A 27,848-nucleotide genomic window follows, 5' to 3' on the forward strand; every position below is an offset into this window, starting at 1 on the left:
TTTTCATTTAGAAACAGTCAACATCAGCCATTAACTGGCAAAACAAACCACTCTTAAAACCCTTCAGCAATATAGCATTTCTCAGGAGGGAAGTTTATTTCTCTACTACATTCTTCTTTGTTCTGACTTGGGGTATCTTTTTATAAGATGACTTCTGTGTGGGGTCGTCTGGATTCAACAGATCAACAAAGAATAGTCGTGGACTCTTAGCCAAATCTCAACTCAAGTAGTTACTCAGCTATCTAAAATTCTCCTTGTGGTTTCAATTGGATATGGGGTGGTTTTTTTCCAACTTTTTATGCTAAAATGGTTCTGTTTCATTGCTGTGTGCTGTTAAACTGCTGCTGCTATGACTCACTCGAGGTGGCTGTGGTAGATGAAGCAAACTGTATATAGTTTGTGATCCTCTGGGATTAAATGTGTTCTGTGAATTTAAGACCAATTCAGTAGAAATTTGGCTCAATCAGTAGAGTTGTGGCACTAAAAAGCTACATTATACCAGCCTCTCATGTACTACTTCTCTTTACGCCTCCAATATACCTTAGTGGTAAAAATTGTTATTGGAAAAGTGACTTGTCTGTATTTGAGGCTGATGGCTTGCAAACTTGTATTTAAAAAAAATCTACCAGGCTTTGTTGTTAGTGCAAAAATATTTATAAACCAAATCCTTTATACATTCCAGTTAAATCTGGACAAACAGATGTTTGATATTAATATCTCCAGAATGTATATATGTGCTGAGACTTTAAAGTAGCATATTTCTGTAATTAGCTGTAAAACCCTGAAAATACGGTTGTATCACATGAAGGCGGCGTAGCCGTATCCTGACATCCATAATGCTGTATTTAACTCGGTAATCAAGAATTTTGGTGTTTTTTTTTTTTTGTTTTGTTTTTTTTAAATTCACTGCCACCAGTTTCAGCGTTTGCCAGTGCTGGTAACTAATGTTGAAAAATCCAGTTCTCTATGTGAAGGAAGAAAGATGATTCTTCTTGTGCCTTGTATCAAATCTTGCTGCCTTTCTCATCTTCCTGTCATTCTTGAAAATCTTCTATGGTCTTATCAGCTGTCCAACTTCATTATTCTGCAGATTCCATGGAAGTGAAACCTATCATGACGAGGAAATTGAGAAGGAGGCCAAATGACCCTGTTCCGATCCCGGATAAGAGACGAAAACCTGCCCCTGATATCCTTTTTACACAATCAGTCAAGTGCTATTTTATGAGCCTAGATTATTGCACATAGGGTACAGTATGTCAATAATGCAGCACCCAGGAAAGAAAATTATAAACAAGGTTTAAGGACCTGACTTAATCTGTCAGTCTGTGTTGCCAAATGTCTTAATCTGTCATGTCTAACCGGTGTTGGAGTAGGTATTCCAAATACTCAGTATTTTGAGGTCACTTAACAGAAGACTATAATGAAAACCAGTTCTTAGGCCTAGGTTTGAGCGTGGTGGCTTGACTACTTCGGGTTTTGTCAATAAAGATTGGGTTGTGAATTTCTGAAGTGGATTTATTTTCAAAAGTATCCATCACATGCCCTTAGAGTATGTCTACACTTGGGGTGAGGTTCCCATCTCACACAGACATACTTGCTGCCTGTCCCACTGTGGCTACGCTGCTATCTTTAGCACCCTAGCTCTCATGTATGGGAGCTGGGAATCTCACCCCCCAGCTCATAGTGTAGACATAGCCTTTAAGTAATCCCATAGACAGGACATGATTTAAGATGGGAGGAAGGGGCTTTAACTCAAATAACTGACTAAATAGTTGAGAGGAAATTCAACTGTCCTACCCCTTCATTTGATGTCTGAGAACTGCCATTACACATCTCTAGTCATCTAAGGGGATGTGTAGCGAAAACAAGGAATGCAAGACTTGCTACTGTAACTAAAATTGGAGAAAATCTTTCATGCCTTCATACAGTACAAAGGAGGGGAAAATACACAATCTTTATTCCCTTCAGAAGTCAGCTTTAATGGGCGGGTACCACCGCCTATATAAGTGTTTGCATGGTTCCCCTGCAGGCATGACTACTTTTTTGAACCTTATATTTAACTGGAAAGTAAGCCAGGCATATCTATTTTTCAGAAGGCCAAGAGAAAGAACCCCAAGCTTATTATTTAAACAGATTTTTTTTTTTAAACCCATATCATGACTTTCAGGAGTGACTCATGATTTCTGCATGCTCATTCTAATTGAATATAACTGCAGGGGTCTCCTGCTTTGTTTGAACTACTCCTGCTAGATGTGTGTTTTTTATTTTTATTTATTTATTTATTTTTTTAAAGAAGAGTATATAGCATCCCTTATTTGCCATCATTCAGGGAAATCTGTCACAGACTTAATATTTTTCCCTGCTGCTGTGGAAATCTCTCTCTCATCTATAAAACTGTGGCTGCCAGCTTGGTTCCATGTCTTGCCTAAGTTAAGCACTGCCTGCCTTCCTCACTGGGGAAGGGTTAATGCTAGTTGTACACAGAAAGGTCAAAGTTTGTTTTTTGACTGGTCCTGGATGCTACTGCACTAAAGCAGGGATGCAGCAAGTATCCCATCAAAATCAGCATCCTGGAAGAGATGCCTCCTGTTCTTAAGACGTTGTAAAATAGGTGTTTTTTTTTTTGGTGTTTTTTTTGTTTTGTTTTGTTTTTTGAATGGACAAGTCAATTTAAAAATTGACACTTCTGTCTGAGTGTTCTTACTTCTCAGTGTTAGAAGTAATGCGTAAATCACAGCTGGAAAAACTAGGGAAATTTTTCCTGTTTCTTCACTTTTTTTTGGTTACACAGACTGTGTATTTAGGTATTTTATAGAATCAGTTTTGTTTCTCATATACAGTATTTTGTAATACATCCATGCAGAGGGGAGCAATACATTAGAAAAGGAGGAGGAAAATGTCATTGTAAAACCAGAAAAACTGGCACTGGAAACTTGGAGTGCATGTAATGCTCTGAAATGCTTCTAATTGTATTTAATAATTGACTAGATTTCAGATTGACAGTACTCCTTTTTATCTTCCTATCAGTTTTATTTTGTTTTGCCCCAAGATGCACTGGAGGTTCGTATTTTCTATGCCTCTGCTCACACCCAGTGTGCGGGTTGCAGTGATGCCATTGTCCCCTCATTCTGTGGACGAGCAGAACACTGAACTCAGCTCTTCATGAAATGTGAGGTGACAATGGGATCTTCTTGCGGCTCAAGTATTAGCTGGTATTCTTCTCTTACAGTGCAGGTTAGAAAAGATTGTGAAAATGTTACTGGTTGATGCCTTCACAGAGTAAATGTCAAGTGTTGGGTTTTTTTAAGCATTTTTTATTGATGAATTTGGTTAAAATGATATGTTCTAGAATGTATGCAGTGTTGTAGCCCTGTCAGTCCCAGGATATTAGAGAGGCAAAGTGAGTAAGTAATATTTTTTACTGGACCAACCTCTGTTGATGTGTGAGAGAGGCAAACTTTCAAGCTTACACAGAGCTCTTCTTCACGTCTGGGAACTGTCTCAGGGTGCAAGTTTCCAAGACTTGAAGAAGAGCCCTGTGTAGGCTTGAAAGTCTGGGAAACTTACGCCCTGAGACAGTTCCCAGACATGAAGAAGAGCTCTGTGTAAGCTCGAAAGATTGTCTCTCTCGCCAACAGAAGTTGGTCCGCTAAAATGTTGCCTCACCCACCTTGTGTCTCTAATGTTCTAGAATAATTTTTGCAACAGAACTGTCAGTTGGCTACAGACTACATGAAGCCTTGAAGATGGCTGTGTAATAAATAGGTTTGTTTCTTTGGTAGGACTCTTTGAATATTAAGTTTTAGATGACTTTCTTGTAAAGTTCTGAGTTTGTGTCCTGGTCAAGTGAGAGGGAGGCCACTGGGGTGTTTGCTTTCTACCTTTGCTTGCCAAAAGTGTCTTGGTTACATGTACCTTAATTCTGAATACCTCAGTTAAATTATCTGCTGACAGATGAACAGATAATGGAGGATTTGAGGACACTGAATAAGGTAGGTAATAGCCTCCTTCTTTTCAATGCTGAGAATTAAGTTTCTCTAGATCAAGCTATCTCCATATCTGGCTAATCAGTTGCTGCTTTTCATAATGCTGGGAAATTGTCACTATGTAGATATCCCATCCAAAGTAGGCTTTCTAGTCTGTACTCCACTGCTTAATATACCCAGGCTCATCAAGATGGTGGTTCCTTCTCCCCACTTCCCATTCCAACAAGTTAGAATTAACCTTAATGAAATAGTATATATTTGATGTACTATTTGCACAAAACACAGTATAGCTGATTCCGAATAAAGTAGGAGGAATTGGAAGCGTTTTTCCTCCATCTGGATTTACAGACACTGACACAAACTCCTGTCAGATCTCAGATCTTAAAACAGAAGTCACGTGTTTCCCTCTTTCTCTGTAATGCATCTCAGCTTTGTTTCATGTCATAGGATGCTGGCTGGGTGAGGTGGGAAGGTGTACCTCTGTATATAAAAGGTTTGTCTCTTCCAGACCTGTTATCTGTTTTGCCAGATATCCATCAGGATCCCCATATGGGCTTGTTAAAGCTATGCAAGATGATGGAGTGAGTTTTCAGTATTCTCATCGATGAGGCCTATTTTAGAACAGTTTACTCCAAGCCTGATCAGAACACTGAAGGGGAGGGGAGGGTGTGAAATGGAGTTTGGTTTTTGGTTGGTTTGTTTTGATAAAATACTTGAAGTGAGAGGAGAACTTCATTTTCCAGATTTTGTCTCAAGACGCTGATGTTCCGTATCAAGCCTTGTTTACTGTTCATGATTTAATGTTCTGGATTCTAGTTGTAACTAATAACATTTCTTACAATTTTACATTCCAATTCTTTTTGAATCTTGCTTTTCATTTGTCACAATTCCTTTTTCAGACTAATGCTTTTATGATACCACAAGTTGCATTTCAAATGTATAAAATAGCTTTGTTTCTCTCTTTTCTGGTAGCTTAAATCACCCAAGAGACCAGGTAAGTGCACAATGATATTAATATTGATATTGATATTAATATAACAAATCATGTTTTCTCAAGCATACATGAATCTTGTTCGAGACTTGTAGCAGTCTTTAAATTGGAACTTCTTTTAGTCTCTGTGGTTAGCCATCCAATGAGAATTACTGGCAGTTCTGCTGCTTCCAAACTGCCATCTTACTTTTTTTATAAAACAAGTATTATGAATAGTGAAATATGATTGTGCAGGTGTCTGTCTGTTTAAATGTAGGATTCAGGAATTGACCAAAATGCTTTTGTAAGAGAGGTTTTATCTTCACTACACAGTGTATTGAGATGGCTCATCCAGTTTTCTCGGGTGGGTGGGCCCACTTGACTTTCAGACTTGTGCTACACAATTCACCAGAGGGGTCTGGATATTTCTCTTGTGTTTATAGCTGGCTTTATTTCCGTTTTTTGGGTTTAGTTATATAACGAGTCAATTAGAAGCTAATTCAAGGACCATTCTATCTGTCTGCTACTTTTAACACTTTTCAAGCTCTTTGAAAGAAGCCTGGCAACAGCCCTTTTAGGTGAAAAGAGACAAGCACAGAGGTGAAATGACTAGCCCAAACAGAAGGCATTTATGTCAAAGCAGAAATAAATTAGAGTTCCTCTGTTCATACCACACCTCTGAAGCTAAGACTTACGCCTATAGTCAGTTTTCCTGTTGCATGTATATATGCTGATGTGCACATGCTAATCTATATATACAATTTATTTCTTTTCCAGCTTCCCCTTCGTCTCCAGAACATCTGCCAGCCACACCTGCAGAGTCTCCAGCGCAGCGGTTTGAAGCTCGGATTGAAGATGGCAAACTCTACTATGATAAAAGATGGTAGGTTTAGATGGAATATGTGGCAGCTGCTGCTGGTAGTCTGAGCTCTGTAGCAACAAAAGAATGCAAAGAGAACTTGCTTTGGAAAAAGCATCTTAGAGGCAAAATGTGTTTCTGAGCAGGAGCTAGCCACTTATTACCTGTGCTGAGTGAATTAAAAGTGGCTATAGTTCTATACTACAGGAGTGCTGACAGAACTCTGAGTAATGGTTTGCTTCCCTCTCTGACTTTAGTGGAAGGGTATTTATGGCTATGTAAGCTGCTGTCATTGGGGCCCTGTTTTGTGCTAGAACACTGAGGAAGTATTTTTATTAAAACTAACACTAAAAAAAGTAGTCACCATTAAATGCAGGATTATGTGCATACAATTGCAAATCCATTAAGCTATTACCCAAATGTGCTGATGGAGCAGCTCTTTACGACATTGGCAGTTCTTAATTCAGCGTTATGGTACATTAGAATGTTATGCCACAAGGTGGCAGAATGTAGTAAAATATTATGAACCAGCAGAGTAGAATGAAAAATGTTTCTAATAACTAAAACCAAATAACCTTTAAAGATCAAACCCCCACACAAGAACCAACTTCAGAAATGATGATCAAATTTATCTCTGTAATTTTTATGGGTATATAGCTACTGAAGCCTCATGATACATCAGGGAAGATGTTCATTTTGTACAAAGAACTTATTTCATTGGGTCTTCCCTTTTAAGCTTAATCCTATGAAATATGCAAGAGTGAGCAATCAAGGATGCAATCTAGTCCTTTAAAAATAGCAAGCAATTTATATGACTCTTCTAAGTGAGCTGTAGTTCACAAAAGCTTATGCTCAAATAAATTTGTTAGTCTCTAAGGTGTCACAAGTACTCCTTTTCTTTTTTCTAATATATGTATTACTTTGACTGTTGAGCCGTGTGTTGTAGACTAGTTTGGTGTAATGATAGCTCAGAAAACCAAGGGAAGTTGCTGTAACCTTCTCACTGAATGGGTGGCATGTGAAATGAGTTCTGCTCAAGATGAGCACCTAGAAGGTTAGAAGGTAGGTCATTTTCTCATCAGATTTACTGCCTGTTCTTTTTTTTTTAAGCTATTAAGCAGAAGGCTTTAACTAAAAGTTCATAACCTAGCACAGCAGCAATTTTCCTGAGTTTGTTAAAGCAATTTGCCTGTTACCAATCCTCTGGTAGTGAAATTTCACTAAAGGTTTGGTATGTATAGTGGCAGTTTAGCAATAGAAAGGAGCTTGAACTTGTGTGTGGCTTAAACTAAATTTCAACAGACTGAGTCTTTTCACAAGTGTTTTACGTTCTTTTTTTTCCTCTTTGTTTAAAACTACTATCCTTCTCTGTTCTTTCTGAAACCAGGATAAACTATAGATATTAAACTCCACTCCCTAAAATTTCAAGCACACAGACACATCTATAAAAGGCGTATGTCCTCCCTCTTAGAAATGGAGGCTGCTCTTGCATCTCTTAGTCAAGCAAAATTCCCACCAAATTCAAACTAAGGAATACACAGTTGAACCCCAGATGAGCTTCACAAAAGCGTGAAAGGACTCCATAAAATCATATGTGGTTAGGACATATGGCATTGTAGCATAAATATTTTTCTCACCACATTCCATTGTCATGGGGTTTCATTGTCAAGGATTGTAGTCATTGCCTTTTCCTGAGTTTCGTACTACTCCGTTGTTTTACATTTTGCTAGAATAATTCTGCTCACATTTTGATTGATAGCAATAATAACTCTGCAAAGTAGATGATATTTTAAAATAACAAAGTAGCTTATGGTGGTGGGAGGGTAACTTTTTTTTGAAATGCATATTAAACTGAAGCTGCTAGTGTGCACCAAAAATAATGAACTCTGACAGCTCAGGAATGACTACATTTTATTCCTTCTGACTGGAGACATAAAGGACAGTTCTCTCAAAATAGTTAATGTTTAAGGCTAGAAATGGACTCCTTGAGGCTTTTGTAGCTACATTTGGCAAACTTATTTCACAAAATGTAGACTTAATAATAGGAATCCCAGCTGGATATGGAATTAGTCTATTTTTTTCCTCGGCCATTTTGCCCCAATGCCTAAAACACTTGCCTGCAGCAAAAACACTTTTTTTTTTTTCTTCTGTAATTTTAACTTTAGATGTGCACAGTATAATAAGTGAGAGAATTTCATAGCAGGGAATGGGAGAGGCTTCCATTATTGGCTGAAGTCCAGTATGCATCTCTGAGGCATTGGTTTGTATTCCATTTGTCCCTCAGGCAGGAGTCCCTTTGTTTTACTGAAAAATTACTCACAAGAACAAGCTGAGACACTTCAGAATTTGAGTTAAATATTTCCTAGCAGAAGATGAAGTATCAGCCAGCCTCAATGTGTGCTAGCTTTTATAGCAGTTTATTTTACCTAACAGAAAGGCAGAGTTCATCCATTAAAACTGTTTTTCTTCTCCCATAGAAGCCAGCTTAAAAAATTCCCAGGTAAATTCTGTCCTAGTCCGCCTTTCCCCTTCTATTTTTATCCCTTGTTCTCAATGGCTATCTGACCACTTTGAACGACATAGTCCTTTTCATCAACAAACAGGCAGCGGTAGTGCCTCGTTCCCCTTGCCACCCTGCTAGTCTCCATTAGGTCTGCTGTCTACCTAGTTTAAGGTTTTCTATAGTACCCACCATTATGGGTCTTTGCCAGTGAGTGACAGCCTCTATTGATGATAAGGTAGGTCATTCTCCAGGCCCACTGTTATCTTGGCAATAAGGGTGCCAATTGCAATGGTGTTTTTTGTGATGTGGAAGTGTGTACATTAATTATACTAAGACACCAACTCACTTCATATAGACAATGAAGAGCTGTCAGATTGTAACTTCTGATTACTACCAACCTGATAGTGAGGGTTATTCAGACCCTAGCACTGTGTTTTCAAGCAGGTGGTAGAGTCTGGGTTGTAATAACTTGAGTGCTTCCTGTTTACAAGATAACTGTGCTGAATAAATGCAGTTCATTGGCCCAGTCTCATGGTTACCATTCAGTTACAAAGGAACCAGCTGAAGTCCCACCCTGGAAATGGGGATAGAGCTCTGAGATGTTTAACATTTTAAAAGGAATTAATTTCCCGGTCTTTGTTTTGTTAACCCGACGTCTTCTGTTTTTAGCTGTTAAATACACTTTGGCATTTATTTTTCCCATCTGAAGGGCGTAAAGCTGAGACTAGAATCTTCATTGCTGGCAAACAACCTGAAAATGCTGAGTATGGGAGCCAATCAGAACAGATTATAGAACTAATTGTTGGAGATTTTCATATTGTATAGTATGGCTGTTGTGGAAATAACAGATTATGCAAATTATCGTACTCGCATGGCTATTAGCCAGTCAAAGTACAGGAAGTTGCATACTGAACAGTTGCTGGGGAAATAACTGCAATGATTCTGCAGCTCAGACACTGGATCTAAATGTCAGGCGTGTCATAATAGGGGCAGAGGTGGAAATATAACAATGCTTCAGTAACTGTAGAGCATCTCTGTACTCCTGGCTAAAATTGTTCACTTAATTATACGGAAACAGATTATTTTCAGGTGATTCCTGCTTATGGGATAATAGAGACCTAGCATACTTTACCTACAGTATTAACAAGGAGAATCCTTAAGTGTGTGACATGCAGAAAGCTAACATACAGGCTATGAAACCAAACACTCGAAAGCACTGTATTATCCTTTGGCATATGCCTTAGACAAAATAAGATAAGACCATATTTTATCTCATGTTATATAAGCAAAGCAACTTGTACAAGCCGGATACAACACATGTCATGTGGGATCCTATGGCTTCCTACTTATTATACAGACTTTGTCTCTAATTGACAACTTTGGGTGGCATGAGAACTTAGGAAATGAGAAATCGAATATTAGACTTCAATAAATGTAATTTTCTTCCTGACTTTCTAAAACAGTCCCCTTTTTTCAAAGAGCCTGCTTTTTTTTTTTCTTGTCTGCTCAGTGCCTATAGGGCAAGTGAGTATTTTTGTGTTTCATGGCAGTGACTGGCAGATTGTGTGGGAAGAGGCAACTTACAAACTGTTATCTTTGTTAGGTTGTCCAAGTGATTTTTTTTTAATCAATGCACTAACTAAAAAAATCAAACTAAATCCATACCAACCTCAATCACATGCTTTACCATCCAAACAAAACACCCAAACAGAAAAGGAGTACTTGTGGCACCTTAGAGACTAACAAATTTATTTGAGCATAAGCTTTCGTGAGCTACAGCTCTGAAGTGAGCTGTAGCTCACGAAAGCTTATGCTCTAATAAATTTATTAGTCTCTAACGTGCCACAAGTACTCCTTTTCTTTTTGCGAATACAGACTAACACGGCTGCTACTCTGAAACACCCAAACGCTCATCACCTCCACAGTGTCATTTCTAACACATGATCACCCATTATGCACATAGCTAGTTCTGCAAAATCACACATCACAACTTTAATTCCAACCTTAGTAAGATTAAGCTGTTCTATCAAAACATAATTTAATGTCCCTGGTTTCTTTACTATCACAGGAATCTGAGGTCTGTTTTGATTCTTGGGGAATTACATGTACTGAGATGTGTCTGTATCATGACAGTTGGAGGAGAAGCCATGTGAATTATGGTTGGCTTGGATTAATATTGATGTGTTGCCTGACTTTTTATTAACTGCATTGATAAGTTGCTCAAATGCATTTCCTTAACTCCAAGTTAAAGCTTTTTGTGTAGCAATTTCTCTGTATCTTTTCTAGCATCAAGTTTAAATGTTGTTAGAGTATCAAGTTTCCAGGACAGTAGCTCTGACCGACCTTATGACCCCAATGTATGGGGGCTACCTTCCTGAATCCCTCTGCATGTTTTTGGGTGGAGAAGGTGAAAGTTGAGGGAAGATATTGAAATAAAGGGGTATTATGAAATGGGGAGGGGAGAGGCTTTTACCCATGTTTAACTTGAAATTGTACCCCTTGCAGCATGGACAAAACTCCCTATTTTGGTGTCTTCTACCCTCTTTCTCCCCCCCGTCCCTTCCATATCCATCCCTATCAACTGCAGACCCCCTTCTAAACCTCTGGACCTAGGCATCTTTTGTGTCCCTGGTTCTCCTGGCCCTGTTTGACCCCTTTCATATGGTTATACATCCTAAACCACTGCAGCCTTCTGCTTGCCCCTAGGTCTAATTTCTATTTGCCAGTTTGCCACACCAGTTTTATGCCTCCTGCTTTTTATTTCATGTGTAATGTTTTTCTCAAAAAAAGTTAAGAGATGGGGGCAGGGGACTAAGCATGCAGTGAAGTGGGAGCATGGGACCGAGTGCAATCCTGAACATACAGGCAACGAATCTGCAGGCTTGATGTGCTAGCAGTGATCATTCGATTAGACCTAAAAGTTGCAATTCTTCAACAAAAAAACTTCAGAAACAGACTCCAAGGAGAGACTGCTGAATTGGAATTAATTTGCAAACTGGATACAATTAGGCTTGAATAGAGACTGGGAGTGGATGGGTCATTACACAAAGTAAAACTACTTCCCCATGTTTATTCCCCACCCCCCACTGTTCCTCAGACGTTCTTGTCAACTGCTGGAAATAGCCCACCTTGATTAACAAAAGGTTCTCTCGCCCCCCGTCCCCCCCGCTCTTCTGCTAGTAATAGCTCACCTTAAGTGATCACTGTTACAGTGTATGGTAACACCCATTGTTTCATGCTCTCTATGTATATAAATCTCCCCACTATATTTTCCACTGAATGCATCTGATGAAGTGAGCTGTAGCTCACAAAAGCTTATGCTCAAATAAATTTGTTAGTCTCTAAGGTGCCACAAGTACTCCTTTTCTTTTTGCGAATACAGACTAACACAGCTGCTACTCTGAAACCAGTCAGCAGTGAATCCATCTCTAGGACATAGTGAGGTGGTTTAGCACATAGATTCACTGGCAAGTCTCAGGAGCTCCAATAATGTTGCAAGTCACCCTTGTTGCTTAGTCAAGGTAGCAGGGGGCATGAAGAGGGAGAGATTTGCAGTGTCAGAGCAATTCCTAATGTTTGCCAGAATGGAGTTGCACCGAGTCTCCTTCTGATCAACCTCGGGTGGGGGGTGCGGCGGGGTGAAGGGATTTGAGTTCTGGGCTGGGTACTACACTTGTAGCACAGAGGACTAACATGGGGTGAGATCCTGACAGAAGGCCAGAGAAATGAGCTGGGTCTTGATTACAAAACTGGCAGTGAAACACTGATGCTTCAGCACTTCCTTACCTGTGTAAGGTACCAGTTGCGTTAGTGAAGAAGCACTGTCTTTTTGGTTTCATTGGGTGTAAATGCAAGCAGTTGTGATGCAGTGTTAATAACATTTTTTTTAAATGGCATTTCCTAGAATTTCCTACAATCCAGCCATTTATTAGTCTGTATACTTCAGATCATTTTAGATGAGTTTGTTTTAATACTCTATAGCTGTTGAAAGATGGAAGCAAATCAGTTGCAGGAAAAAAAAGCACTCTGCCCTAAGAGTAAATATTTGTCAACTTTTGGTGTTACACATTTTTATGTAAGTAAGAAATCCTATTAAAACCTTAAATATACAATTATTGACAACTCCCCATAATTAGAGTGGGGTTGGGGGAATCTGCAGTTTTCAGCTTAGTGTGTTTGTAATGTTTGAGTGCAGGTGGTGGGGAGAGAAATGGGTTTAAATCCTTAGGTATGTAATGATGTGAATATGCTGAGAAAAGTGAGAATCCTTTGTTACTTTCCTCATGCATATAGAATCTGTGTGGTTCATAAATCAAGCTACTCGTGACTTTCTAAATCTTCACAAGCAGTAGATGGGATCTCCTGGGCAGCTAACAGATTAATGCTTTGCTTTTTGCAGGTACCACAAGAGCCAGGCTATTTACCTGGAGTCAAAAGAGAACACTAAGATCAGCTGTGTTATCAGCTCTGTAGGAGCCAACGAGGTAATGGGTTTCTTTAAGTTTTGGTCAGAATGAGAGAATGACAAGGGTGAGTGCAGACAAGCAAACAAACTGGTGTCTGTCAACTGGGCTTAAAAACTCATAATAACAATACAAATAGCTTGGCAGAGTAGCAGCCTCTTCCTTTGGGGAAAGATGTGGTCATGTGTTTTTTTAGAAGCTAAATCTGAGGTGCAGCTGAATTACTGTTTGATTCAGAATCTTCATAAATGTGCTGCCAGTGATGCTTTCTCTGCAGTGTTAGTGGGTTTTAATATTTGTAACTTTAATAGTTTGGATTGATCTCTTATTGACGCATCTTTAAACAAATTGATTTTCACATATCCCTCTGCTGTGTTGCTCATAGATGATTTTTGGTGCACAGTCAACCTGTTAAAATTGGATTATGATATATTCTAGTCCTCTGTTGATTTCCTCCTGGCTACCTTCAGTGACCATTCCCTCAAGAAATAACAGCAGAATGAAAAGTTTATTGACTGAGGGTTTGAGGTGAGCCACCTAGTGGGTAAAGAAGTTCAGTTCACTTTTGGCTCCAGAGCCAACTCTGTCTTAAGCTCCTAGGTGGAATGAATAATTAATGGTCTTGGATCAGTCTTGATGGCCAAGAATCCACATTACAGAACTGTTGCACATAATTGGTTGTCTCTGCTGAGGAGAGGCAAATGATTGACCTGGTGGGAGACTTAAATATCTTTCACATATAGATATGGTGGTCCTGCCTTGCCCAAGCTACTCAGTTGACAGGGCATCAGGAGGGATATTTGCATTGTATTTCCCTAGCTGTGGATTGAAAATAATTTCCATTACTTCTAGTCTCTAAACTTTCCAGGAACAAATATTTACTCTCATTTGACATAAAACACTAGGGACCCAGAAGAGGATGAATTAAAGGCTCACCTCTAAGTTTAGGTGTAGATAGGGTATTCCAACCTTACTGCTAACCTCGTTATATATGTTACAAGACCTCTAGGCTGCCCATTAAATTAAACCAAGATCCTAAGTCTTCTTTTAAAAGAAAACAGCAGGCACAATCTCCTGGAAGTTCACTTGCTGAGAAGCATTTATCTCTCAAACTTTGGGCTGCATCTGACAGTGACTGAAATTGGCATTTTGGAGCTTGCCTTATACAGACACCTCATGGTATCAGCAAAATGTGGGTGATGATTGAGACTAACCTGTTATCCTACCAATAAGAAAGCGGGCTAGTAACTTCTCAAAAGTTAGTCAGTTTTTGCAGCAACAGGATGAACGCTGATGGTTCCTCATACAGCAGCTGTCTGTACAGCAGCATGGTGACTGCCAGCTGGTGGGTAGTTGCCAATTTGAAATGACTACTGGCTTAAGATACAATTAAGGGCCAAAGTTGAGCAGCAACTTAAATGTTCTCCTGGTTTTATCAGTGTAATTGGGTTTAAAATTACTGGCTGTTAGTAACTATACATACATGCCTGTTCACATGTCCTACTCTTTGGCTGCTATAGATACAAAGTTTCTTGTGTGTTTGAATAAGTTTGGCTTCAGGTTCCATGGAACATAGTAAATTCCTTCCTCTGGCTCAGAAAAATGGTTGTCTTTAGCAGGCATGAGTAGATTGTTGATGATAATTAATGCCTTCCACAATCTAATGGGCTGAAAAGAGTTGGGCAGTGTATGTTGGGGATAAAGTCAACAGTGTTCACAAGTCACTTAGGTACTAGAAAAGGGCAAGTCATTTGGCTAATGCTACTTGACTTGCTGATGAGGAGTTGGGATGAGGTTAGTGGGGGTAAAGAGGCATGTGCATCTAGGAATGATGTGAATCAAAACCTAAAACAAACTTGGTATTTAAGAAATACCAATAGGAGAATTGTGCAAAGAAAAACAATTGGCAAGCAACATGAAAACTAACTTTTCAATAAAATGGATAATGGAGCTAGGATTTATTAAATTCAGTAATGTCCGTGAACCAAAAAAGTACTTCTAGTGTGAGTATTAAAGGGAAAATATTTCATCAATAATATAAATTTAATTTTTATAACAGTGAGCCATAGTCATGGAGCAATCATTCGGCTCTATGGTTGATTATTAAATGAACTTGTAGCAAAATGCCAACAGATGTATTATAACACATACAGAAATGGCTAATTTGATTAAGATTATTACAGTTAACATTAAGGATCTTAATGTTGTAAATGATAAAAGGCTTAAGCTGAAATTAAAAAAAATCTCTTGCAAAAGGATAATGCAGACTTGCATTTTCTTAAAGTGGAACAAGAGCATTCTTTCAGAGGCAGCTGGCTTCAGCATTGGATTAGAAGAAAGAGGGAAAGGGATTGATTTTTTTTCCCCTCCAATGTGGCATTTCAACTGCAAACAACGGAAAGGCAAGGAAGGTACTTCTGAAAGGAACCATAATGGGGAGAATGTGTGTGCTAGGGTCTAGATATACTCTTAATCAGGAGCAGATAGAATTCTTTAAGGGCTTAGAGAAGGTGAACTTACCGATAGCAGTTTCAATTCCAGAGTAAAACTGACTAGTGTGATAACATTTCTATGGAAAGCTGAATTTTTGGAAGTAAATTCACCAGTTATAAAGTTAAAAACCTTAAATATAGTGGAGATGTTGGAGACACTCCCCCAGTGAAAGGAATAATGTAATCTAGTATACAACAACCACCTTGTGGCTGGTGGAAATCAATGGCTAAGAAGATACCTATACCTGAAAGCCAGCACTAAAATGTGAATTGGTCAAGACTAAATTTACAAACCTTTGTAATGGAAAATATTGTACTCTAGTTATAATTGCAACAATATTAAGATTTTTTAACAAGTTTTCATTCTTATTGAAAACATTTAAAAAAAAAAAGTTTAAAATGATAAAACCAGGCGGACATTTGCTCAGATTCAGTTTTTAAAGGCATCTGATCTGGGTTCCAGAATCCTTGACAATGACTTTGATTTTAAAAACTTTATTTTCCAAATGGCTATTTCTGTAGATGCAATTTGTAGTCCTTTTAAATAGATTATATATCTGTAGTTGTAAGAATTTTTCAGTGTAGGTGTTTAAAAAGCAAGCCTTTTTATCTCCAGATACAGCTTATAATTGAATAGTGTGAGAAATGCTTCACTGAACAATATCAGGGCAAGCTTTTCATTTGACTAATAGTTACTTGTCTGAGCAAATCCCAGGACAAGTAATTTTATGATCTGTGGCTCTAGAGAGACTTATTCTTGATTAGGTAAAACCAAATGCAAGCTTTCTGTTATGAGTTGTCACAGTAGAGAATTTCACCTGCCTGATGCTTAGGAGGAGCAATTACTTTTTCTGATAATAGAGAGTTGGAAGCAGAGAGAGGGATAAAGCTGGTGATCGGATACATTATACTGAGGTGGCTTTTAAAAAGCCATGTTTTCTATTCTTCCTAAGAGAGCAGGGAGAGCTGCAGAAAGCAACTTTTATGGCAGACATTAAGGATCCCTGAAAGATTTTCTCCAGTATTTCTAATCTTGGCGGGTCTCTGTCTTCTCTCTCTCTCTCATGCAGATATGGGTGAGGAAGACCAGTGACAGCACAAAAATGAGGATCTATCTGGGACAGCTACAGCGAGGGGTTTTTGTGATCCGTCGGCGATCAGCTGCGTGACTGTCTGACTCTCTTCCTTTATCTTTTTTAAAAAAAGAACCCTCTTACGGGGAATAGCAGTCTATCCACCCAGCCATAGCAACAGAGATGCTGTTATGGCTGCCTGAGAGACCATTTGTGGCTGGCCACATCATCCCAATAGTCCTTAAGTCTCTAGTGACCCTCAAGCACTGCCCTGGAGCCCTGGACTTCTTCTGGACTTTGCCATAAAGCTTCTCCAAGCTTTTTTCATATTTCAGGAGACTATATTTAAGAAGACTCTGCATCATATTTTCTCATCTTTATATCTTTGTACCGTGAAGCGTGTGTGTACATTGAAAACAACATAACTTAAGTTTTGAATCGGGGGAAAAAAACAGCTGTTTTCCTTGTTGAAAGCTAGCTCTGTTTTTTCTGCAAAGCTCAGGGTGCTGAGCAGGAGGAGACTAATCCAACTAGCTTTCTCTGTAACAACATGACATCAATTCTTTTGGATGAGCTGTTGAAAGATTTGCCCATGCAATGAGGATTTTTTAGGAAAGTGTGAAAAGTATTCTGGAAACCTGTAACGTGTTGATATTCCAGTTGATTTTGACCTGGTTAAACACAGTCTAACTTGGTGAATCCAAAGTTTCCTTTCTCTTCACATTAAAAACCCTTCAGATGAACAAACTGTGTGTGTCTATACTGTTACACTACATTTCCATACATAGATGAGTATAACCCAAAGGATTAACGACTATGCATGAGACAGTGAGATTATATGAACAGCACGGTATAATCACTGATAATTTTACCTTTCAGTATTGTACATATAAGTTCCTTGAAATTGATGACTCGACTAATTAATGGGTTGTACTGGAACAGTTGATGGGTAACTTAGGCCCTTTTGAGACCAAAGATCTAATATCTGATACAAAATGAAAAGCTGCATTGCTAGGCCTTGACAGTGTACATGAAGCCTAAATTTCCCAAACGTAGTACAAAAGTTTCTCTTTCAAGGGTGTTTTAGTTGGTAGAAACCAAGATGAGCCTCTACAGTGTCCTCTTCAAAAGTGCTGTAATTCTACAATATTTAACTGACAATGGCATCCATTCAAGTGAATTTAAACCACTTTGGGTTCTTGGTAGCTATTTTCTAAAAATACTTGATTCACAAGTGGGCATTGATGGCCAGAGATCACCATGAAATGTGTTGATGGATCAACACGAACTATACAGCAGATAGGAAAGGGTATCAAATTTCTGCCCTTGAAATGAATGAAACAGGTCTCCACCTGAAAATGTTGGGCAATGAGTTATAGTGTGCTCCTTTTGTCAGTGTCTGTTACTTGGGAGTGGGAGAATTGGGGGGGAGGGGTCTTTAGACTTGCTTTTAAAATGCCTTCTTGTTCATGATTAGGTTTGTATTTCTTTCATATCTGGGTAAATGAAATATTTCAAATTACCTTTCTCCATTCCTTTTGTTTACTACAGTTGGGTGGGAGTGAAGTCCCAGTAATGAATCTGTGTGTACACACTTGGGTCTTGGGTCCATGGTGGAATCTTAGGGCATGTCTACACTTACCAGTAGATTGACACTGCTGCAATCGATGCAGCGAGTATGGATTTAACAGGTCTGGTGAAGACTCACTAAATCGGTGGGAGAGCACTCTCCCATCGATGTGTGTACTCCACCTCCCCAAGAAGTGTAAGGGAAGTCAACAGGAGGTGCTCTCCTGTCGACACAGCACAGTGTAGCCATCATGGTAAGTGGATCTAACTATGTCGACTTCAGTTACATTATTCACATAACTGAAGTTGCGTAAATTAGATTGATTTACTGCAGTAGTGTAGACTAGCCCTTAGAGATGAGCATCTGATATACTAGCTGTGAAATTGAGTCATTTTACATGTTATGTTTGGAGTCTCTGCCACCTCTGCACCTTTCCCAAGGTGAGAATGGGAGGAAGTCTGTTGCCCACCTCTCTAAGGCAGTCAGATGGAAAGCAGCAAGCTCCTTGAGTTCAGTTAACAGCATGCTTAATGCAATGTTCTGCTTCTGAGAGACAGGTTTTTATAAGTTGATGTACCAAACAGGATTTGTCACTGAGCCTTAAAACATGAATATCATGGTTCTTATAAATAATAATTACGTAAATAGGATTCCCTACTGAATCAATTGTGTGTTTCTGAATCAACTGTGTGTGGGGGAGGCAGATGGGGACCTGGGATCAACAAAGGGCAGGAGTCCTGTCAGTCCATTAGTATTAGATGTACGTAGAAGGAAGCCATCACTAAACACTTGATGTTTTTTGTTCCACACTTATGCAAGTATCGGATACTATCTAGAGCCAGGCACAATGTGGACATGGGGTTGTATAAGCTTCAGTGCACAGCTTTGACTGTGCACCTTATCTTGATCAGCAACCTCTCCTTCTGTTGCAATCCTGGGCTTTGCTTGACCAGTGGCTGCTGTAATGATCTTCCCACCAACCTCCATCCCTCCACCTTGCGGGGGAGGAGGGGAACTGATGTCTGACTTAGTACTCATGTTCTGATTAGGTCATGTTTAATGGATTAACCTAACCCATTGTCCCCCTCCCATGTGTTGAGTGTTACTGGAATGTTAAAGATGCCCTGTAACATTCTTGTTAGCTTGATGGCAATATTTTGAGCTATTGTGGCTGATGTGAGGGAGTAGCTGGAGAAGATAAGTATTAACGGAGGGTAAGTGAACAAAGTGGGGAAGGAAGTAATCTTAGTATGTGTGCCTTGAAGGAGAGGTTGCTCCTCTTAGTGGGCAAGGAGAAGGGTTTGAAGGGTTCCATAGCTCATCAATGCTGCCATCATGGCAAATAAGGGTCAAAACTTGGTCTCAACCTCATTCCATGTGCACATGCTGGTCTTGGATCCCTAAAATGGCATATATATCTATACTGAGACACGAAAACCTGTGTTGAATGCTTACAGAAGCATTGAAATACTGTCACACTCTGCTCTTCCAAGTATTTGCCCCCTAAGTTCTAATATTCCCTTTGGCTTTTTCCTGAGTTCCTTCTAAACCCCGTCCTATTCCACAGCTGCCTTTGAATTTCAGTCCTTCCTGATTTTGACCATTTGGAGTAGTGCCAGTGTGCAGCAGTCTTTTCTAGTGAGCTTTTTACAAGGTTCTAATGAAAATTCCCCTCCCATTATGTTTTGGCAATTTTCTTTTTCTACTTCACTTGTGATGTGGGAGAACTTTTCTTTCCTATCCTGGCCGTTGCACAAATTAGACACCCCACCCCAAAAAAAGGCCTGTGGGAAAACTATTTTTCAAACAACTTGTCCTATGGTAGTCTGCATGTATTTGTTGTTTCTGGTTTTATATTCATGAAACACCTTGTACTTGGGAGGTACTAAGCTTTTAATATAAAAGAGGATTGTACTTCAAAATGTTTTATGGTTGGGATAAAGAGGGTAGACACTGTGGAGAATAGGCCTGGAGAAAAATACAGTCCCGTTCACTTTTTCTAACCTGTCATCTTGTAAGTTTTCCTTCTCCCTTTCCAAAGGGGGCACATTAGGTTTCCGATTTAACTTTTAAATCAGAGCTGGCATCTCCATGAAATGACACTTTCCACTATAACATCACTTGGAAGGTTCAAACCATAAATGAATAGACTAGGGCGGTCAAGCGATTACAAAGTTAATTGTGTGATTGCACTGTTAAACAAAATAGAAATCTAAGATATTTAAATAAATGGCTTTCTACCTTTTCAAATATTTTTATTTTAATTACCACACAGAATACAAAGTGTACAGTGCTCACTTTATATTTTTGATTGCAAATATTTGTATTTATTTTTCAGTTCACTTAGTACAAGTACTGTAGTGCAATCTCTTTATAATGAAAGTTGAACTTACAAATATAGAATTATGTACAAAAAAACTGCATTCAAAAACAAAACAATCTAAACTTTAGAGCCTAGAAAGTCCACTCAGTCCTCCTACTTGTTCAGCCAATCACTTAGGGTTTGTTTACACTTACTGGGGGATCCACGAGAGGCTATCGATGCATCAGCGGTCAATTTAGGGGGTCTAGAAGATCCGTTAAATCGACCGCAGATTGCTCTCCCGTCGTCTCCTGTACTCCACTGGATCGAGAAGAGTAGGGTGAGTTGATAGGAGAGCATCTCCCATCAACATTGCGTAGTGTGGACCCCGCAGAAAGTAGATCTAAGCTATGTTGATTTGAGTGACGCTATTCATGTAACTCAAATTGCATAGCTTAGACTCCCTTGTCTTCCCCCGCCCCCCCGCAGTGTAAACAAGGCCTCAGATAAACAAGTTTGTTTATATTTGCAGGAGATAATGCTGCCCACTTCTTGTTCACAATGTCATCTAAAGGCGAGAACAGGCATTCATATGGCATTATCGCCGGCATCACAAGATATTTACATGCCAGATGCGCTAAAGATTCATATGTCCCCTAGAATGGTGGTTGAAACATGAAGGGACATGCATCCATGCTGATGACTGGTTCTGCTAGATAACTATCCAAAGCAGTGCGGATGGATGCATGTTTATTTTCATCATTGAGACAGATGCCACCAGCAGAAGGTTGATTTTCCTTTTTGGTAGTTCATGTTCTGTAATTTCCACATTAGTGTGTTGCGCTTCTAAAACTTCTGGAAGCATGCTCCACACTTCGTCCCTCTAAGATTTTGGAAGGCACTTCAGATTCTTAAACCTTGGGTTGAGTGCTGTAGCTATCTTTAGAGATTTCACATTGGTACCTTCTTAATGTTTTGTCAAACCTGCAGTGAAAGTGTTCTTAAAATAAACAAAGTGCTAGGTCATCATCCAACGTTGCTATAACATGAAATCTATAGCAGAATGCGAGTAAAACAGCAGGAAACGTACAATTCTCCTCCAAGGAGTTCAGTCATAAATTTAATTAAGGCATTATTTTTTTAATGAGCGTTGTCAGTGTGGAAGCATGTCCTCTAGAATGGTGGCTGAAGCATGAAGAGGCATACGAATGTTTAGCATATTTGGCATGTAAATACCTTGCAATGCCAGTTCTCACTTTCAGGAGACATTGTAAATAAGCGGGCAGCATTGTCTCCCATAAATATAAACAAACTTGTTTTTCTTAGTGATTGGCTGAACAAGGAGTAGGACTGAATGGACTTGTAGGCTCTAAAGTTTTACATTGTTTTGTTTTTGAATGCAGTTATGTAACAAAAAAATCTACATTTGTAAGTTGCACTTTCACAATAAAGAGATTGCACTACAGTACTTGTATAAGGTGAATTGAAAAATACTATTTATTTTGATTATCATTTCTACAGTGCAAATATTTGTAATAAAAAATATAAAGTGAACTGTACACTTTGTATTCTGTGTTATAATTGAAATCAATGCATTTGAAAATGTGGAAAAAATCCCAAAATATTTAAATTTTAATTGGTATTCTATTGTTTAACTGTGCGATTAAAACTGTAATTAAATCAAGTTTTTTTGAGTTAATGGCATGAGTTAACTGCAATTGATACAGTTCTAGAATAGATAAAACAAATGTTTGCTACATGTTTGAGAAATATTTAACTTATGAATACTAGCATAAAATCGTTAATTTGACTTGGTTTTGAAAGGTGAATATAAAAGGTGGTCCTCATTCCAAAAATAAACGCTCTTCAGGAAGACTAAACTGCAGACTCATTATTATAGACTCATATAAGGCATTTGTTTCCCTTTCCTTTTTAAATGAGGTGTGACTGTGCAAAGACCTCAGTTTTCATCTTAAGAATTTATTGAACAATTTTAATTCAAATATATTGGAGCACAAAAACTTCCTTTTATTGAAGGGGGGCTAACCATGATCAAGAGAATCCACTTTCTATGGGATTTTGCTGCTTAATTCCCTTGGATCCTTCAAAACTCCACATCAAGAGATCTGCCTTGGAAGATTACAAAATAGGCCAAATACAAGAGGAAACAAGATTTTCAGGCTCAAGCACTTGGGCTGGGATATTTTTAGTGCCTAGGTTATTTTAGGAGCACAAATTATTAACTTCCACTGGAATTGGTTTGCAGGTCACTTTTTTCCCAGATCTGAAGAAGAGCTTTGTATAGCTTGAAAGCTTGTCTCTACAGGTGTCTCAGGTCACCTAGGTACTTCTCAAAATCCTACATTAAGTGCATAAAGTATTCTATTGCAAAAGAACACTCTGTACTGACAGCTTAAAGAGCATGTCAGTTCGTAGCTGCTTTTGTTAACTGGATAATTGACACTCCACTGTATTTAAAATGGTAGGGACCAAACGTCTTTCCATTTGCCATTGTTCCAGGAGAGTAAAAAGATCAACCTTTACAGGAAGAATGAAACTTGCATGGGATTTGTAGTTTTGTGGTGTTTGGAGTCAGTCTGGATCAGGGCTTCATCGTGTGTCTAATATTTGTACTTCATGGTTTTATCAAACATCCATCCAGACCTCTTATCCTTCACAATAATCCTGCTTTATTTCCACCTTCTCTGCGCAATAGTATGGATAAAAATATTTTTAAATTTTTATTTACATTACCTTTCTCTTTTAAAAAAAACAAAAAAAGCAACTTGAATTTAAATGTGAAATTATGTTGAAGCCTAAACTTCAATCTATTAAAACCCTTTAAACAATAATAAAAAAAAAAAAGCCACATCAACAAACCCTCACATTTCAATGAGTTAAAGGGTGAGGTTTTTAATGTTACCCGTAAAAGCAGGCGTGGGAGGAGACATCTTAATGTTTTTGAGGTCAACTCAAGCTTTAAAAATGTCATATATTGCATTAGGCATCTGTAAAGATGCTGGTTCTGGCGGGACCCAACTGAGAGTGCCACTTCAGGACAAATTGCTTAAAGCAGGGCAGTTAGACCCCAAGGCTGGGGTTTCTGTGCACACCAAGGCAAACCAAACCAGCCAAACAGAGAAGACTTTGGTTTTACCCCACTGGCTAACCACAAGTCACGCAAACAATTCCCTTGGATGCCCCAGTTTCCCAGTATCACCACCAGTGTCACTTGTTATGGGGACAAATGGTTATGAAAACCAATACCCCAGTAAAGGAAAAAAGGTTCTCCCGCTCACAAAGGACCAAACCCCAGACCCAGGTCAATATACAAATCAGATCTTACCCACAAATCTTGCTGTTGCCAATCCTTTAGAATCTAAAGGTTTATCCATAAAAGGAAAATATATAGATGGGAGCTAGAATTGGATAAATGAAATCAATTACATACTGTAATGGTAAAGTTCTTGGTTCAGGCTTGCAGCAACGATGGAATAAAGTGCAGGTTCAAATCAAGTCTCTGGAGTACGTCCACAGCTGGGATGTCATTCAGTCCTTGGTTCAGAGCTTCAGTGTAACAAAGTTCCTTCAGAGGTAAGAAGCAGGATTGAAGACCAGATGGAGGAGCTGCAGCAGCTTTTTATAGTCTCATGCCATGTGATCTTTCTTTCTTTGTTTCAAAGGCAAACTGTCCATCACATGGCCTGGAAAAACCTCAGAGTTCTGTCCATAGGCCTGTCCCTGCATACCTTGCTGAATCACAAGGCATGTCTGCCTTCTCTCAATGGGTCAGTTGTATAGTTGATGGTCCTTAATGGGCCATCAAGCAGGCTAGGCAGAGCTGACACCAACTTGTCTGGGGTGTCACCCAGAAGCACAGCATAAGTTTGAAATACACACAGAGCCAATATTAATAACTTTAACTACAAACTGATACACACATATAGACAGCATAATCATAACCAGCAATCCATAACCTTGTCTGAGACACCTTATTTGACCCCCTTTATACAAGATTTGGTGCCACTACAGGAGCTTGGTTGCAACCATGTTCTATATGGTCCCAGTTCAAGTCAATAACGTGACAGCATCTACTTTCAAAAAGAAAAGGAGTACTTGTGGCACTTAGAGACTAACAAATTTATTTGAGTATAAGCTTTCGTGAGCTACAGTTCACTTCGTCGGATGCATGCAGTGAAAAGTGGACTTTATTTTCCACGGCATGCATCCGATGAAGTGAGCTGTAGCTCACAAAAGCTTATGCTTAAATATATTTGTTAGTCTCTATGGTGCCACAAGTCCTCCTTTTCTTTTTGCGGATACAGACTAACAAGGGTGCTACTCTGAAACCCATCTATTTTCAGTCTTTACAAGAAAGCAAATGCTGGTATTCATATTTTTTCCAAGTGTTTTTGTTGTGGACAATATATTTTGCCTTATGTACTTTTTTATTTCAGTTAAGCAGGTGCAGAGAGGATATAGTCTTCATTTTGGACTAGTTCATTCAAAGTTGAGAAACCAATTGGGAGCTGAAAAGCAGGAAAGCTTATTTTCCCCTTCCACTCTATGAATGAAAACCATATTGGAGAGGAGGAGATCAACTAATTTTTAAAAACCTGAAGGAAGGGGGACCCAGATTTTGACAATCTGACCCATAAGGCAAAGAAATAAGGGTAAAATGCTGTTTTTGTATGCTTCTAATTTATTCCATTTTCCTGTGTGACACAAATCAAGGGTAAAAAAAAAAAATCTAGTAAATGCATCATTCACATTTTCTAACACTAAAAAACAAAAATCTGAATAAATGTATGTTAAGCTAGATAATTGTTTAAACGTGGTTAGGTATAAAGTATGCTCCTGGTTACCAAAAAGCAACCAATTTAGGTTAATTTGCAAACATATTGGGCTTCTATACTATTTTAATTGTTATACCAACCAATGAGAATGAAGTATTGAAAAATAAATAGAAAGTACAAAAGCAAAACACAATTGAGTGGGATAATTTAAAGTGAAGGTTCCTGCTTTCACCTATGATTAAAGTCCTTGCTTTTAATTAGTTCTCCCTGCTGTCCAGAGGAGTTGGGGAAAGGCTGGAACAAAACACTGTGGACAAAGCTGCATTTCCTCCAGTGTGCTAATGTAATGAAAGCATATGTAAAGAAGTTCAAGCTGCTTTAGGGAGAAGCTACCTCCACCCATCGTGCACTTGAACAATTATTCAGTACTATGTCATAGACAGGAATCAGTGCGTTTCTGATCACGAACCACTTGTTATACTTGTAATGTGAATGGGTCTAACAAGGGAACTACAAAAGGCAAAATCCATTTTCTGAGGGAGAAGCTTTTGAATCAAAGCCTCTTTTGCACATATGCATGACAGAAAATTCCCCCTCACACCTCTAGCAGTAGAGAGGATAACGGTGCTTAACATTCATATGGACACAGTGTCCTGATATGATGTATTAACTTCAGTATGACAGTTCCCGAAGCGGCAAGCAGCTGTGAAGATATAGAATGCTAGTTGATAACACCAAGTCAGGTGGAGTAAATGCACAAAGATGAGCATAAACATAGGTGGAAAACATATTCTGCCAAAATGGACTCCCACGATGTTAAAACCTTATTTCTAAAATAGAGACTCTATACCCTAGTGATTTTACAAATTAAGGTTTATAACGTGTACTGCAAAAAAAAAAAAAAGCCTTACCCATAATTTTAAAAGAGCATTTATTAAGACCCAAGAATAGGTCTAAGCACACAGAGCAATGGTTTCTAAAAATATTAATTCAATAGTGTAGCTTATCGCTACTGAGAATGGTAAATCAGCCTTGCAAAACGGACGTGAATAATTACTAGCCCTGGCATGATCTACTAGGCCTGCCCTTTACTAGAATCATTAAAGTAGGTTGGGAGAGAAGAATTGGGCAGGTGTGGAGTGAAATACAAAGGCATACCCCTAATGACTCTTCCCGCTTTCTGCCTGAAGAAGTTAGGAGAAATAGCCTATCAAGGAAAATGTTGTGGTATGCTACTTAATCCTGCCTCATGTAACCGCTTAAATTCCCCCTCCCTTTGCACGTGCTTTGCTGTCATGTCCTCTCTTCTTGCTGGAGAGGTAACAGGGATTCCCAATCCTTTCCAAGCCTTGTGGGGAATGGAGCACTTGGCTCAGTCATTCCCTCTGTCTTGTGTGTCCCGTTGCTGGGAGGTAACAGACATTCTGGGTTGCAAACCCCATTGATGCTCGGTTCTCTTCTTTCCATCAGACCTGGAGGGTGTTGGTGTCCTGATCTTCTGGTGCCTGGCCCAGAGCGGGAGGGGCTGAGATGAAAACGAGTTGGCTGAGCTGATTCCAGATAAGAGAAAGAGATGGTGTTGTGAAGGGGAAGCCTGGAGATGATTTAGCAGAGCTTGTTGGCTTTCTCTTGAGGGTGCTTGTGCCCTCGCTTTGCCAAAGTGAGAAGTCTCGATGTTAAGGGTTCAAATCTGCTACCGATTCCCAGCTAGCAGCAAGGCTGGTCCTTTTTACCATCTGTGTTCAGGAGGCTGTGACCTCTTCTGAAGTAGGCATCGCCACAGCTTTTTATGCCTCTCACTTCTAGGCAGGATGTACTGTAACAGACTCTGCAAAGGGTTACCCTCAGCCACCCAAGAGCTACGGATCTGACAGAACATGACAACCTGCTTGCTTAGTGTTTGGTGTGAGCTTGGCTCCGTAAGCATAGTGAACTTAACTATTACAGCTAGGCTCCATAAAGTGCACTAGCTTCTTATTGTGGCTTGGTACAATTCAAAGTATCAGTATTAATCTGCAAAGCCCCTATAGGGCCTACGTCCTGACTATCTAAAGTAACCTACAGTATTTACTTTCTCTCTGTTCCTGAGATGAGTTGAGGTGCTTCTGTTAACAAGCCCTAGATCTGAATTATATGGACAAAAGGCAGGCTAGTTTTGGTGAATGTTGTTCACATCTAGAACTCTCTCCCCTTGTCAAATCACCATGACTTGACCATCAGGGCAGTACAGGGCTTGTCTGTCTGTCCAGACTTTCACTGGATGTAGAAGTCTGTGCCATTGTCGTTTCTGTTGCAGCAGGCTGCCAATATAATATGCTGTTTAAATGTTGAGTGTATTGATGCAAATATACCTGGAGCCTGAGGGAATGGATCATATTTTTATAAATACACAAGTACTTTATTCCAGTAAACCTTTACGGTGCTTCTGGCTTTCAATATCTCTACGTTATCTATCTTATTATCCCATAAAGGCAATACACATAATGCTTCACATAAGGGCCAGCCTTTGGTCACCTGGAAGGATGAAATGTATTCCTATTCATGCTCAGTATAATTTGACTATAATATACATGCCAGGCATCGTATTCCCAGGAGAGAATATTATTTCATATCCTAGTCCTCTGTCAACAATGCACAGAATCCAAGAACTAAACACAGTGTGCTCTCTTTATTGCTCTCAGGACAGCACACCAGTGCTGTTCTGCAACAAACTGCTTTTTATTTAGTATTTGAACACTGCAAGAGCAGGGATCTCTTGGCTAGAGGCCAAGCAGAGCAGGGACCTCTTGTGCTAGTCAGGGCATGGTTGCATTGTAACTGACAGGCCCTGTCAC

The 27,848-nt window shown here is 39.2% G+C and overlaps 1 protein-coding gene across 2 annotated transcripts in view; it reads left to right on the forward strand.

Moving 5' to 3' along the window:
• Positions 1–17,089, forward strand: part of SUDS3 (SDS3 homolog, SIN3A corepressor complex component) — a 32,208-nt gene extending 15,119 nt beyond the window's left edge. The window contains exons 7-12 of one of the 2 annotated variants that reach the window (XM_038373613.2): positions 1,091–1,186; positions 3,931–3,992; positions 4,959–4,980; positions 5,734–5,839; positions 12,718–12,802; positions 16,344–17,089. In XM_038373613.2, coding sequence (XP_038229541.1) covers positions 1,091–1,186; positions 3,931–3,992; positions 4,959–4,980; positions 5,734–5,839; positions 12,718–12,802; positions 16,344–16,442 — 470 coding nt within the window. In that variant the 3' untranslated portion in view covers positions 16,443–17,089. Of the gene's footprint in view, positions 1–1,090; positions 1,187–3,930; positions 3,993–4,958; positions 4,981–5,733; positions 5,840–12,717; positions 12,803–13,166; positions 15,652–16,343 lie in introns of those variants that run through there. The other variant, XM_043497799.1, reaches the window with a different exon arrangement.
• The last annotated feature ends 10,759 nt before the right edge of the window (positions 17,090–27,848 follow it).

Source organism: Dermochelys coriacea, chromosome 15 (genome assembly GCF_009764565.3).
Source record: "Dermochelys coriacea isolate rDerCor1 chromosome 15, rDerCor1.pri.v4, whole genome shotgun sequence".
Classification (NCBI taxonomy): Eukaryota; Metazoa; Chordata; order Testudines; family Dermochelyidae; genus Dermochelys; species Dermochelys coriacea.